Raw genomic sequence first — 16,174 nt, 5'->3', positions numbered from 1 at the left:
AATGTCATTTGGATAGTGTTTCACCTGTTGAATGACATAATAAATAGTATGTTTCAAACAAGGGCAAGTTTAAAAAAATTTACAAATGTAGAGTGCTATAAAGAAAAAGATACATAAATATACAGCGCTATACATACAAATATTCACATTCTAGTTTGTTACCTTTATTCCTTTTGCTTTTTTTATTTTACTTTCTTCTGTCTTTGCTTTACACTTTATTGTTTTGTTACATGATGCTTGTTGATTCTTGCTCACCATCTATTTGTAAAAAAGAAGACTAACATAAATTATACGAACTGTATAGAAACAAACATGTTTGTATGTGACATAGATCGCGATAGATATAGATTAGACGAAATGAATATAGATTAAGGTGTGTTTGTATGCAATATAAATCGTGGTACATATATGTGGATGGTGGAGATAGATCGAAATGAATATAGACTCAGACCTTTTTGTATGCAAGTCAGAAATGAAAGACTAGTATAAATTAAATTAAATGAAATATATGGAATCAGTATAGAAACAGACATGTTTGTATGTGTGATAGATCGCGATAGATATAGATTGATCGAAATGAATATAGATTAAGATCTTTTTGTGTGCGATATAGATGGTGCTAGATATATGTAGATGATGGAGATAGATCGAAATGAATATAGGTTCAAACCTTTTTGTATGCAAGGCAGATCGTCGATTAGGACTGTTCTATTGAAGAAGTTACTAGGATGTAAACGATTGACGACGAAGACGATGAAAGAAAAAGTCTGAGCAAGTTCCTTCACCATTTTATAGCCTCTTTATTTGGATGGCATTTTTCGTAAATTTCATAATTACGATTTATTGGAGTTTCTGTAAATTTTCATTTATTAACGATCGTTGAAATTTCTCTAAACGATCGTGTATACTTAAACTATTTTGTCAACTTTTAATGTTTATTACCTTATCCTTTATATATATGATTATCGTTTATATAATGTACATAATTGTGAATGCTTATCGTTTATATTAACAAACGTGATCGGATGTACAATCGTTAAAGTATATTTTTATCGTTTAGCGTTTATTGTTGATCGTTTATGTATTTGGCAATTTATGAGATCGTGTATCAATTGTATATTATTTTACACAATGGCGTATAATAATCATTTATTAACATTCGTCGCGCACGCGAACGATAAATTACGCGTTTGTTGGGGTATTTTTGGTATTTCGCATTGTGGGCCTATGGGCTTTTTTCGTTTCAGAAATAGTTCTATAGAGTGTAAATAACTTGCCCCTTTGTTATATTATTAAAAAGACCCCAATAATATAATATATTATTATTATTATTAAGTTATTAAGAGGTCTCGTACTGCGTGCTAACTATTCAACTTCTTCACTTTCCCTTCTCTAAACCTTAGCCGCCTCTGCCATCGAAATTATTTATTTGTTTTTATTTCTTTAAAGTTGATAGAACTCGCGGGTCACGTTTTCAAATTATTTTTTATTGGTTTTGTCGATTTTATGTCTTCGATCGTTTAGTTACATTTTAAATTATATAAAGATTTTTAGTTTTCCCTTTTTAAGAAAGTTTGAAGTGTTAACTGTCTTTAAGTAATGACCTTAGCTCGATTTGAAAGTTCGCGTCGTTACACCTATAAGCATGTTACTGAACCCAATGGTAATCGTGCAAAATATTGTTAAAAAAATGATACACATTTCTTCATAAAACATTTCCTAATTTGGTTGAGATAGAGTTCCTCATATCCTCAACCCTTGACAAGACAGAGTTTCTCATGCCCTTGGTATTGATGAGACAGAGTTTCTAATGCACTCCCCATTCCCTGTCAGCTTTGTGGAATACTCATCACAACAGCTGCTAGCATCACCGAGGGTCTCTACCAGTAGGGGGTACTCAATGAACACATGTATAGCTTCCAAGACCTCAAGGGTTAAAGAACATTAGATAAACTCTTTAAAACCATGCTTTGCAAATATTTCATAAAATAAAGTTTGAAAGCTAACAATCATTTATCAAGACAACCCAAAACATAATATTCCATTAAGCAACAGTTAATACTATAAAGTCAATATTGATAACAATTCATTTTGTCACTCACAGATCATGACTGAGCTCCTATTGGTTTGTAGACTTGGCCTATTTTCTATTGGCTTGTTAAATAAATCAAAATTGAGCATTAACACCTTAAATAGTCATGTCTTATAAACCAACTCAAGAGGATGCTCAAAAGACAAAACTTTTCAATCCAAAACTTAAATACAAAAGAACATTTCATATTGTTTTTTCAGAATTTCCTAGATTCAACAACCTAACTTCAAACAATCATAACTTCCTCAATATGTGATCCAAATTAATGTACTATAGATCCATCTCTTTATTTTGAAACCCTCTATAACTTAGTAGAAGGAATAAAAACAAGGTTCCCCACGGATTAATACAGAAAACTCCTGAAACATAGGTAAAGAAAATTCGCATCTTCTGCTCACTTCCTATTTGATCTTAAAATGAAACCTAATTTCAATCATTTTTTATCACACCCCCTTCCGGACTACCTGCTAGCTTAGACCGAAAGATGGCATGAAGTCGACAAACAACGCTTTTCTTTACCTGTATCTGTCGACTCTGCTTAAAACTTTAATGTGATGAACTTGTAAATCTACTATATAAACTATTATACATGCAATAAAACACAGCGGATCCTAGGCTAGTCAAACACATACATGAAGTGTACCTCGAAATTAACTGATTTCACGAGTAAACCTAAAGACACCTTAATCAAAATATAACCAACAAAAAAAATTTACACACTGCAGCTTCTAAAGCTTATACAAACTGTGGAGTATCTATAACATACAAGGGTGTATATACATCATAACACAACAGACTCTATGCCCAACTCAAAACACGTACTGACAATCGATAACAGAGCTTCAGTAGACTAAGGCAGTCTATCAGGCACCAGGAACTCGATCTCTAACTAGAAAATGGGTAAAACATTTTGAAAAGGGTGAGCTAATAAGCTCAGTGAGTGACTCAGTTTAAAACTATAAATTTAAAGATAAGAGCACGTAAAAATTTTACACATATAAATCTGTTTATACAAGTCATAAATGTAAACGTGTAGTAGTAAGAATTGCTTTCTCAAATACTCAGCATGTTCGTTATTGAAATCTAGCAAGGCATATCAAGTATATCGAAGCATTTTAACTAACATGACAAATCTACGTTGTGTAGGGTACACCCAGTACAACAAAGTTTACAAGCTCTACGATGTAGTGGGACCCACCCAGCACTCCCATTGTCTTTGTCGTAGTTGGGCCCGTCCAGCACTCACGACAGCATCGTTGTTACGGAGTACACTCAACGTCAACAACAGAATCTAACCAGGGTGCTCACGGTAATCTCTAGCCTCAGGCTCAAATCTCAATCATGTAGTTAATGAAAATTTCATAAATCATCTAAAAAAATATTAAAACATGTCTGCTTATAAATCTTACACAGAGCTCAAACTTTACTCGGCGCTTTCATGGAAAATTGTAGTTCTTAAAACAAAACTTCTTACGAATTCATGCTTTGCTTAAAACTTGGTGGTTTAAATACTTTCCAAACATTTAATATCCACGTGCTAGCATAAATTTCATTAAGAAATCTAGTTTCCAAACGTATACTTGAAAATATGAAATTCAAATACCTTTCATGGCTTCAGAAATAAACATTAATCGCATTCAATCAGAAATAACAGTTATGGAAAATATTTCAAAATTGGTTTTGTCACTCACAGTCTTGGGTTAGATCCTTGGTCTATAAGCTCGATTTAACTCTTCTCGGTGTGCCAACAATCCAACCAAGTATTAGAACTCTAAACATTCTGATTTTCTAAAGATATACCTAACATGTCGTACCAAAGATGACGCTCACGAAAACAAAGCTTAAGAAATAAAATCCTATTTCAACAACTCTCTGAAATTTCCAGATTTCTAACATAAACTTCAAATGACTATACCTTTCTCAATACTTAACCAAAATGAGTGTTCTTTATATCATAGTCTTCATTTTGAGGTCCTCTAAAACTTACCTGAAGACATATAAATCTGATTCGCTATGAATAAACTCAGATAACCCTCGAAATAGAACCACTTCCAGAATCGCGTGCACACGACCTGTTTAACTTGTCCCTACAATTTAACTTATTTTTAATCATTTTTGGTTCACGATTTCTTCATGAAAGTTGTAGTAAATTGAATAAGCTTTCCAACCATACTAAATAAAGATCCTAACGCAACCGATACCCTCTGAAATACAAGAAAAACCAGAGACCTTCTGAATTCGCGTGAAAACCAACTGTCCTGTTTTCTTCATCAAAAAGCACCCGATGAATATCAGAATTTGCTCCAAATTTCTTCATAAAATTTATTTGAAAATGAGTTAGCTTTCAGTAAATGTAAACCTCACCTCTTAATTCCTTTTGAATTGTTCAAAACGAATTAAAAACCAGTGATGTGCATAATGAACCAAGATTCAGCCATGGATACACTTTGCTTGAGTTCTCCTTCTCTTCTTCAACCTCAAAATTCTAGTAAAATTCCTCTTCTTCTTCCAAACTCTGTCTTAAATGTTCTCTGCAAATTGAAGAAGGAAAAGAATGGAAGATGGATGAGAACTTTTCTTAAAAAAAATGTTTGGCAGTGAAGGGAAAGAAGAAGAAAAGAAAAAGTGAAATTTTCTTCTTATTTGTTTTTTTCCTTTTATCTTTTCTTTTATTTCTTTTCTTTATTTTACTTAACAAACCATTAAATATATAAATATATATATATATACATTTAATTTCCATTTTTTTTCTATAATTAAAGAAATTAAACTAAGAAAATATTAGTAACGACCCAACTCTTTATACTAAGCTACGGTCATTACTAAAAAAAACAATAACAAGAGACACTTTTTTGAAACGAGGGAAACTACATTTTCATTAAAAACATAATGCTGAAACACTGAAACATAGACGCGGAAGCAAAATTGAGTCCCCATATGGCATGTCACATATCCTTCTTTGTCGCTCGCCAGCTTTTCTCTACCTTTACCTTTACCTGAAATATTAAACATAGAAAGAGTGAGTATAAACATATACTCAGTAAGTGACCTACTACTAGTCCCGCTAGGTGTCTGTTAACTTCCCATTAGAGTTCTGTAAAGAGGTACCCAAGAGCTGGCACGTTTCCGAACACGTGCAACATGTGATCCCGGAAGAACATAACTGGTCTTCGATGATCCCAAAGGAACACCTAGGACAAACTGGTCTATAGTGTACCCGGAGGAAACACTAAGACAATCGGGCTGCGAGCGATCCCGTCGAATCACTCGAATCATGTTTATGTCAATGTCAGACTGGCGGTCCCATCGGACTACGCAGTCCTAATGTAACGACCCAACTTTTCCGGACTAAGCTGAGGTCACTACCAAATACCAAAACTCGACCATTCAACGTAAAATTCAAAACGGACCAGATACGATTCATTAAAACAGTATAAACCTTACAAAAGACAGTTTCGGGCCCTATTTTAAATAATTCAAAAAAATCACAAGATAAAATGTCAAGTCACCAGTCCAAAAATCACAATCAAAATATCCTGACAAAATACATAGCGGAAGCGAAAGAAAATCAGACGCGTCCATATGGCCTTCACGCATCCTTCCTGCCTCTCGTCGGTCTGCCCCTCGCTGTACCTCTACCTGAAAAGTTAAAGAAGAGAAAGGGTGAGTATAAACATACCCAGTAAGGGACCCACTACTGGGCCCGTTAGGGGACAACAGTTAACTTCCTATTCGGGGGTACCCTACATATCAGTCTAGTGCTCCCGAAGGATGCACATATCAGTCTAGTGCTCCCGAAGGATGCACATATCAGTCTAGTGCTCCCGAAGGATGCACATATCAGTCTAGTGCCCCCGAAGGATGCACATATCAGTCTAGTGCTCCCGAAGGACGCACATATCAGTCTAGTGCTCCCGAAGGACGCACATATCAGTCTAGTGCTCCCGAAGGATGCACATATCAGTCTTGTGCTCCCGAAGGATGCACATATCAGTCTAGTGCTCCCGAAGGATGCACATATCCGTAAGGCACACTACCCCATAGATGAAGCTAACCGTTACCCCTCAGTCCAAACTATACTGTCTACATCAATCACATCCCAACGGCATTCATATCACAGTCCCGCCATAGGCTTTGTCAGTCAGATAGTATAGGTTTAAACATCTACACCCTCAGTTGCTATATGCATTACCGATTCGTACGCCATTAGGGAAAACCCTAAATTCAATCGACTAACCAACCAGAACCGGACTCACTGTTCTTCCTCGTCCAAACTCCATGAACCACATACAGACCAGTGTTTTACTACATACTGAACCGTAACTTTAAGGTCCATCAACATAAAATCTCAATCCACAAATAGCAGTCACAGTATAATTTTCATCAGACAAAATATAATATCAGTACTTAACAGTCAACACGCATACAGATATTCAGTACAGTCACTAACGTGTAATCCCCTGTGGATTACTACGGATTTTAGCCTGGACTCGGGGTCCAGTAGTAGGAAAACCCTTACCTGAAACTCGGTTATGCCCCTCGATCGAAATCCACGCTCGACAGATCTACCTAACGAAACACGAAAGTTTTAGTTGATGACTTTAGTAGCAGTTGTTTTAAAAAGGTTATCCGTTGACTTACCCAAGGAAAGGAAACTATCTCCAACCAGGTCTGCCGCGGAACCCGAGAACTTAAGCGTCAACTCTGTACTACCTTCAAGGGAGAAAAGTAGGGCCATATCTTAATCCAACATTCAAACTCGAATCGGACGAGGTAACATTAGGGAATTCATCAAAACAATCCTTACCGAAGACTCACCGTGAACCGAAGTGGAGGAAAGAGGCTTAGGTTGCTCGGCTCGGCTCGGCTCAGCTCGGCTCGGCTCGGCTCGGCTTGGCTCGGCTCGGCTCGGCTCGGCTTGGTTCGGCTCGCGGCTCGGCTCACTCGGCTCGCGGCTCGGCTCACTCGGCTCGCGGCTCGGCTCACTCGGCTCGCGGCTCGGCTCACTCGGCTCGCGGCTCGGCTCACTCGGCTCGCGGCTCGGCTTGGTTCGGCTCGCGGCTCGGCTCACTCGGCTCGCGGCTCGGCTTGGTTCGGCTCGCGGCTCGGCTTGAAGCAGTTTCGGGTCGGGTCTTTGCAGCGCGAAACGGGCAACACGGCTTCGATGGTCCTTTCTTCCGGCGAACGACGGCGTGTCGGCGTCGGAAACACGAGCTGATGGCGGAGATGATGCCGGCGGTGGTAGAACGACGAGAGAAAGATGGAGAAGCGTCGGCCGATGGAAGCGAAACGGAAAAAGGAAAGGAGGCCGCGGCGGCTGTTTGTTTTCAGAGACGGAGACGACGACGCTGGAGGCGGAACAGGAGACGGTGACGGAGAGGAAGAGAGATGGTGGCGGAGACGGAGATGGAAGAGAAAACGGTGAGGCGCGGCGTCGGGCGAGGAAGGGAGAGGAAGAAGAAGAAAAATCGGGGGGGGGGGGGGGGGTAGCCGGCGCGCGGTTAGGGTTTTGAAATAAAAAAAAAATTATTATATATATATATATATAATTCTTAATAATTATATAATATTAATAATTTAAATTAAATAATAATATATATATTAAATATAAATAATAATAATAATAATAAAGTAATAATAATAATATATTAATAACATTAATATTAAATAAATAATAATTTATTTTATTGTTTTAGAAATAACAATATTTCTATAATATTAATTAATAATAATATTTATAATATTAATATTATAACAAATAAAATAAATATTAATAATAATAATATAATTAATATTATATTATTATTATATCAACTTACACCAACATTTTAGAATTCCGAATAATTTACATAAAACGAGAAAATTTTACCTTAAATTTTCGGGGCGTACACCTAAAAATATGGTGATCCCGAAGGACACCCATGCAGGTACGACTCTAATAGACAAAGTTAACAAAACACCCTATCCATAGCATGTAGCATAACATAACATCATAACATGGCATGAATATTAATCTTAACGTCCTTAATCATGTGATTAATATATCATGCATCAACATCAGCATCAACAGTCATCAACAACATACTACCGGTCATTAACATAACATCAGTCATCATCATCAATCATCAAGTTATGCATTTTAGCTACCATCAATGCATAATCATAATTACATGCAGTCTCTTAAATTCAGTTCGAAGGTCTAGTAGGAGAATCTCTTACCTGGAGATTTTAGCCAAACAAGGTACTCCTTAGTTGAGAGTAAAAATTCTCCAATTAACTTGATCCTAATCATAAAAGGAAAACTCAGTATCTTAATTAATGAAATTAACAATTGACTAACATCCAAAATTTTCCCAAATTAATTAACTTTCTAAAAAAATTTGGGTTGAAACCAATTCAACCTTGATTGGGAAAAATTCAAGATTTAAATCTAAAAAAAAATTAGCCAATTGAGCCTTTAAAGAAACTTCAAAAAGGTATAAAATTAAATTAATAAATTATTAATTTAATTACCTTAGCTTATCAAGGTTACTCAGATGGAGGTTGAAAAATTCTCTTATCCTTGATGGAAAAAATTCATCACTTTAAATCCTCAAGCTTCCAAAGAGACTGATGAGGCGGCGACAGCATAAGGTTATCTTAGAGAAGAAGATGAAGAACCTTTTTCTTTTTCTTTTACTTTCTGACTTAAGCATTCCAATGTTATTTATAGATCCAATTAATAACAATAATATTTATTATTATTATTTCCTTTTCCTTTTAGGATATATGTATATAATACCAAATATATACACATATCTTTATTTCCATTATCTTTCCTAAATAAATGCATTAGATGCACAAAATCTTAGGCAATTTTATAACCATTAATAATAATAATAATACTTCTTTATTATTATTATTTTTCTCTCATCAAAATCTACAATAAACATATATATTTATTTAAACCATCATAAATATATATTTTTTCTTGTCCAATCAAATCAACCAACTCTCTCCCCATAGATTATCTTCTTTTCCAAACAAATATAATTATATTCCATAATATAATTAACTACACTTTTCCAAATTATTAATTAAATATATATATCCATATATATATACTCTATTAATTCCAATTCCACCAAAACCAACTTTTCCCTCCAAAATCTCAAATTAACTTAAATCCTCAATCAATTTAATCAATCAAATCTTTTCCAATAAATCACTTATAACTTCCAACATGAATTATCTTAAACCAACCATAATAACATCACTCCATAATCAATATTTATCTTTCTGCAGAATAATTAATTATTTTCCACAATAATTAATTATTATTCATCTTTCTCCAAAATAATTAATTATCTTCCACAATAATTAACTATTATTTATCTTTCTCCAAAATAATTAATTATCTTCCACCATAATTAATTATTATTTATCTTTCTCCAAAATAATTATTCTTTTACAAATAATTATATTTTTCCAAAATATAATTATTTTACTTTTTCTCCCTTACTAAATATTCTTTCTCCAAAATACAATTATATTTTCCTTAAATAATTATATTTCAACAAATATAATTATCTTTTCCTTTAACATAATAATTATATATATATTTCCACATATACGTATAATTATTAAATCTCCAACAAACTTTCCACCCTACAATTTAATTAAACAACATCCATAATTATTTAATTAAATTCAATCTCAACAACACTAAAAAATCCACAACTTTACTCAATTTTCTTAACTTACCATTTAATCAAAAACTCAACAAACACCACATGCTAAAACCTTTAATTAATCAAGTATTCATCCAAGAAATATCTAAGTAATTTCAATTCTCACATAAATCAAATAATTCTCATTAAATGAATTCAAAATAACGCCCAATAAATTAAATCTGATTAAATAAAATTAAGATAATCAACTTCCAAAATTATCTTAAGTTTTGGGGCGTTACAATATCGGGTTTACATTTTTAGTTTATGATTTCTTCATAAAAGTTGTAGGAAATTGAATAAGCTATCCAACAATATTATACAGATCTCCTAACTTAAACAGTACAATCCAAAATACGCAAAAAAAAAAAAAAAAAACTTCATGATTTTGTTTTAAAAATCTATGACCCAAGTTATTCTACGAAAATCATTAACTAAACTTTAGTATTTGCTCAAACTTCCTTCACAAAACTTGTTAGAAAACGGGTTAACTTTCAATTAAAAATAACCTTACCTCTTAATTCCTCCTGAGTAGCTCAAACCAACTAAAAATCCAAAGATTTTCAATGAACTCCAAGCTTATGTAATGGCTGTCACTTCCTTAATACCCTTCTTCTTCTTTTTCAACCCAAAAACACAACCTTCTCCTTCTTCATCTACCGCAGACTCTAAAAAAAATTGATGAAAAATAAGAATGAAAGGGTTTTGTCAATGAAGAAATTACATTATCCTTCTTTCTTCTTTTTTTTTCATTATTTAAATTAATAAAGTAGAAGAGAACGAAATGGGGCTTACATTATGCTAAAGATACTAAACTTAAATTTGAGTTAGATTATCATCCTAAAATAATGCTAAAATAACAAACTTCATTTACAGCATTTTCATCCCCAAATTTTGCTAATTTAACAATAGTTTCATAAATAATGCATAATACACAATTGTTATTTTGAATTCAAATTTTATACATTATCCCTAAGATGGTGCAAATATATCTACAAGATTTTGGGGTTTGTTATATTTTAAACAATTTATTGATAGTATTGATAATTATTACAATTTCTTAAATGACCTTAAATATGCCTCAATGGGGTTTCTGTAATTAATTGAATCTTCTTCTTTATGTCTTTTAAATTAAATTAGAGAAAAGAAAAAAACATGAAAAATAGGAAGAGGGACAGCCACAAGTTGAAAAAACACAGTAGGTAGAGTTTTTTCTAGCAAAAAAGATTGATAAGAAGAGTGTGGTGTGACGGTAATTTCCTGCGTTCCAACAAGAAGAGAGACGTTGGTCAGTGAAGAGGAAGACGTTAGAGGTTTAGTCATGGGTTTCAAGGCTGACAGAAGATGACGGTTTTACTCTGTTTACGGCAGCTCCGACGTTCATCAACAGCTTCGCAATGTCTTTAAACGGCTTATTTAACCATGGTTTTGGAGCCGTCAGAGGCTAGTTTAGCCATCAGAGAAAGACGTTGGAGTTTCAACGTCAGCGGAGCCGACAAGAAGAAATCCTATGAAGACTTTGAAAGGTTTGAAGGAGACGAGCTGGAAGCTCTAATAGTTTCTGCAACTGATGGAAGTTTGACTTTGATGTGTTAATCATGTGTTGGGGATTTGATTTTAATTATAGGGTATTTGTAGTTTCTTGGATAATTGTATTTAGAATTCAATTTTTTCAGTTAGGTAGGGACATTTAAGACATTATTCCAGCAATTAGTTTTCCATATTTTATGATTTTGCTATTTTATCAATTTAAATAAAAATTTGCCATTTATCCAAACTAAACCTTCCATTTTGCTATTCTTCTTGTCACCCCAACACTTAGTTTGATAGGTGGCTACTATTTTCCATCAATAAAAGCCAACAATAAATAATTAAATTACTAATCAATACTCAATAATTAATTAAATCTAAAAATAATAATTAATTAGATCGATAATTAGTTAAATTAATAATCAATGATTAATTAAAGGTTAATTTTCATAAATATAACAAAAAACAAAAAAATTTACGACCCATGTAATAAAATCAAAATGTCCATTAAGCCGGTAGAAATTTTTCATAAATTTAAGATTTTTCCATGATATTGCAAATAATTCGTTACTTCTCCTTCTTCTTCTTTAGATTTATTCATCTTCTGTTCTAGATTTCTTCGGTTCTTTCTTCTTCTATTTCTATATCTTTTCCAGATTTCTTTAGCTCCTCCATTTATCTTCTTTTGGGTAAATAAAATATAAATTTCATCCAAGATTTTCTTTTTTCTATTTTTATTCATCTTCTTTTTCTTTCTCTCTCTCTTAAAGCTCCTCATCTAGAATAAGAAGATGATTTAAATATCACTTTGATATGATCTAAATGATCGTTTAGATTTGAAGCATTATTCCCATTGTTTAAAAGAACTACACAATCGTGTATAATTGCCTACACGATTCTGTACCATTTCCTACATGATCACGTATCATGATAGTTTAGAAGAAGAATTACACGAAACATTTTTTCCATCGTTAAAGAGGACTGCACAATCATGTATAATTACCTACACAATTGTGTATCATTTTCCACACGATCACGTACATATCATGATCGTTTTGAAGAAGAATTACATGAAGCATTTTTTCCATCATCAAAACGAACTACAGAATCGTGTATCTTTTCCTACACGATAGTGTATCATTTCCTACACGATCGCGTATCATAATCTTTCAGAAGAAGAATTACACAAAGCATTTTTCACTTCATTAAAGAGAACTACACGATTGTGTATCATTTCCTACACGATTGCATATCATATGATCATTTTGAAGAAGAATTACACTTTTGTGTGTCATCATTAATCACGTTTTGACTAGAGCAGTTTTTTGTATTTCTCATTATGGATTCGTAGGCTTTTACCATTTTCAAAATTGTTTTATACAGTGTTAATATGTTGTTGGTTTGTTATATTTTTTTAAAAAAATCCCTTAATTAAATTAAATTTAATTAATGATTTTTATTTAAATTATATTTAAATGTATAGCTTTAATTCAACTTATTTTAATTAAATAAAATTTAATTATGCAATATTATATTAAATTAAACCATAAATTAATTCTCCACTTAATTAATTATTAAACTAAACATCTTATATTTAATTTATCCTACGCTTGAATCATATTCAATTGTATTTATCTTTTTATTGAATACACATTAATTTTAACCTATAGTTTTAATCTGAATTCGATTATTAACTACAACAAGATTTATATGATGTTCAAATCATTATTTTCTACTAGATTGATCAAATTTGAAATCTACCATAAAAATGGATATTTTAGAGATTTTTAACCACATGCATTTAACTACTTTATCTAAATAGAGAAACATTAAAATTTAGTTTTTCTAAAATGACCCAAGTTGGGAGAGGTAGGTATTATAGATCATGTTAGAGTTTTGGAGTAGGTATTATTTTAAGCTATTGATTATGTTCAGAGTCAAGTTAGACCAGACTTGAATAAAGAAGTGGATGGATGATTTTATTAAGGTATAATAAAAATGTAGATAGAGACTAGAAAATAATATAGGATTAAAGTAAATGACCATAGTGCGAGAGGTAGGTATCAGCAAACCATTTACCCACAACAATCTCAGTGTTGGTATTAAAGTGTGCATGATCTAGGTTAAAGCCTGCATTTGTTGTGAAGTTTATAGGTAATTGCAAAGCATCAATGGTCAAAATATCTGGTAGTTCCTTGCTAACTTCTTCTTGTGCTGCCCTTACTGCTGCCAAATCATGAGTATCATGCTTCATAAAAGGATCATAGACGGCTATTTTAGCTAAAATGATGGGCAAAAATCTAGGCTTTATGTCATTACGGATGTCAGTGAAGAATTGTTTTAGGTTGTCCTTGTATCTATGAGCAGTGTCACTCATGGCTGCATCACTTTCTCCTTGAAACCAAAAAAGAGCACGCACAACCCCACCATCTTTATCTGATGCTTTGATTCTTTCAATAAAATTTTTATAAAATGTTGCATTAGGATTGCTAGGATTTTTAATCCATTGCTCAATTAAAGTGCCACCTCTAGCACAAGGGACTAAACCCACAACGCCAGCATTTCGTCCAGCTTTGGCCAGTAGGTGGTGAGCAAATGGCATACCTGGACCAATCCCAGCTGTCCTATTAATGTCAATCCCCACATGCAGAGGCTCACGTGCTGTCTCCCATTCGCGCTCAGGGTTCAATCGTAGGATTGATGGTTGAGGTTCACATTCTGGTGGGACTAACCTATCCCACACGAGGTTTCCTGATTGATCTTTCTCAACCCCACCTCGACCAGCCATGTTGCTCTGGCCAGCGAGAATGAATATGTTTTTGGGAGAAGCAGCCCCTGAAAGGGAAAGACTAAATAACATCGTACATAACATGATTGATAGTTTCAATAGAGCCATTGTTACCCTTTGTGTCTGTGCAAGTAAACACAGAAGAAAAGTTTTAAAAATGTGGAAGCTGCTTTCCTTTTTTTTTTTTTTTTTTAATTGTTGAACTTTTCCTCTGTGTCTATTTGCACAGACACAACTACTCTCTCTTTGAAAATTTGATCACTTTTTGTTTGTTGGCTGATCCTTGCCTCTACCTTTCTTCATTAATAAATGCCTCTTTTTATACTTAATTTTGTTTCTATTTTTAGTATTAGTTAGTTTTACGGTTAATTTTATGGGAAGATATCTATGGAGCATGAGTGTTTGTAGCTCGTATAATCATTTTAGATCACATCCCATTTATAGAGGTATGATCAAAACTTCTGTTAGTTATTTCTATCATGCTTATCAAAACTTTTGTTAGTCATTTCTATTTTGCTTTTTAATCTTCTTATATAATAATTATGTGTTACATTTTTAATGTAAAAATGTTTTTTCTATTATTGTGATATACTCTTTTAATTCATGATGTTTATAATTTATGATTAGTTTTCCTATAATGTATATGTTCAAGCTCCTTATATTGAAAATCTTCATATTCAATATACATAAGGTGTATTTAGTTTTGAAAATAAGTCATTTTAAAAAAATATTAAAATATTTGACAATTACTTATAATAACTTTTAAAAACAGTTTTATGTTTAGTCAATTCACATATACCCCTTGTCATTTAGGTTTTTCTCTCGTTTTTTTTTTTAATTTTCAATTTGTGTTAGTTAAATCCCTATAGTCCACAACTAAATTTGATAAAACCTTTAGTTATCATCTAACTTGCATTAAATTATTTTCTATTTTATTCAAGAGTTGAACTTATCGATTACTAAAATTAAGGGCCTATGGAGGCTTTAAAATGCAAAGTATGAATTTATAAACAATGATGCCGAAATCTAAAAAATAAATGAATATAACTTGAACTATTGTAAAAATGAGGCACAATCGACATACGGAAATCAACAAAATATAATATTAAAATAATTAATATATAATATATAAATAATAAAATCAAGAAAAAGATAAATAATTCTTCAAAATTCTTCACTAACTCCAATTTCTTAGGAAGTTTCAGCGCCTCTTTTAACAAAAACTACCAAATACCACTATTTATAAACAATTTTGCAAGCATCAGATGGATGTGGAAAGGAGTGACACATGTTTATACCTACTTTTAAATGCAAACTAGGGACGTTTGGAGCGCAAAATGAGTTATTATATTTTGTGATTATTCTAGTCTATATGTGTTGGAAAACGAGACACACGTAGCAAAAAATAAGATCAATTAAACCCTAATTGCATCTAATCCTATTAGAAATTAACATGCATTACTATCGTAATTAAAATGAAATTAGGGTTACTCAAACTAACCTTTAAAGCTCTCGTTCACTTGAAATCTCCACTCGATCTCATGAACCACCAGTAATGTTAACCCACTATTCTTGTAACGACCCAACTTTCCGGACTAAGCTGAGGTCACTACTCAGTACTAAGACTCGACCACACAATACAAAATTTATAACGGACCGATTACGATTTCTTAAAACGTTAGAAATATTACAAAAAACAGTTTCGGGCCCTATTTTAAATCACAGTCACAAAAGTTTCAAATAAAAACTCAGGTCATCAGTTCAAAAATCACAAACCAAATATTCTAACAAAATACATCAGCGGAAGCAATAAAGAAAACCAGACGCGTCCATATGGCCTTCACGCATCCTTCCTGCCTCTCGTCGGTCTGCCCCTCGCTGTGCCCTTACCTGAAAAGTTTAAGAAGAGAAAAGGGTGAGTATAAACATACCCAGCAAGGGACCCACTACTGGGCCCGTTAGGGAACAACAGTTAACTTCCTATTCAGGGGTACCCTACATAACAGTCTAGTGGTTCCGTAGAACGCACATATCAGTCTAGTGCTCCCGAAGGAT

At 33.1% G+C, this 16,174-nt stretch overlaps 1 protein-coding gene and 1 long non-coding RNA gene across 3 annotated transcripts in view; both read right to left on the bottom strand.

The window, feature by feature from the left end:
• LOC127148784 (probable carbohydrate esterase At4g34215) overlaps positions 1 to 16,174 on the bottom strand; it is a 100,143-nt gene that overhangs the window by 25,058 nt on the left and 58,911 nt on the right. The window contains exon 2 of one of the 2 annotated variants that reach the window (XM_051083100.1): positions 13,285 to 13,935. The exons of the other annotated variant lie outside the window; for it this stretch is intronic. Coding sequence (XP_050939057.1) covers positions 13,361 to 13,935 — 575 coding nt within the window. The 3' untranslated portion in view covers positions 13,285 to 13,360. Of the gene's footprint in view, positions 1 to 13,284; positions 13,936 to 16,174 lie in introns of those variants that run through there. 2 annotated transcript variants of the gene reach the window in all.
• LOC127148785 (uncharacterized) lies at positions 3,988 to 4,674 on the bottom strand. The gene is made up of 2 exons (XR_007819881.1): positions 4,457 to 4,674; positions 3,988 to 4,350 (listed from the first exon to the last, which is right to left on the bottom strand). It is a non-coding gene; the product is annotated as an uncharacterized LOC127148785 (long non-coding RNA).

This window comes from Cucumis melo, chromosome 4, assembly GCF_025177605.1.
Source record: "Cucumis melo cultivar AY chromosome 4, USDA_Cmelo_AY_1.0, whole genome shotgun sequence".
NCBI classification, from domain to species: Eukaryota; Viridiplantae; Streptophyta; class Magnoliopsida; order Cucurbitales; family Cucurbitaceae; genus Cucumis; species Cucumis melo.
Note: the sequence above shows the minus strand (reverse complement) of the source record. Positions and strands in the feature narration are given on the sequence as shown.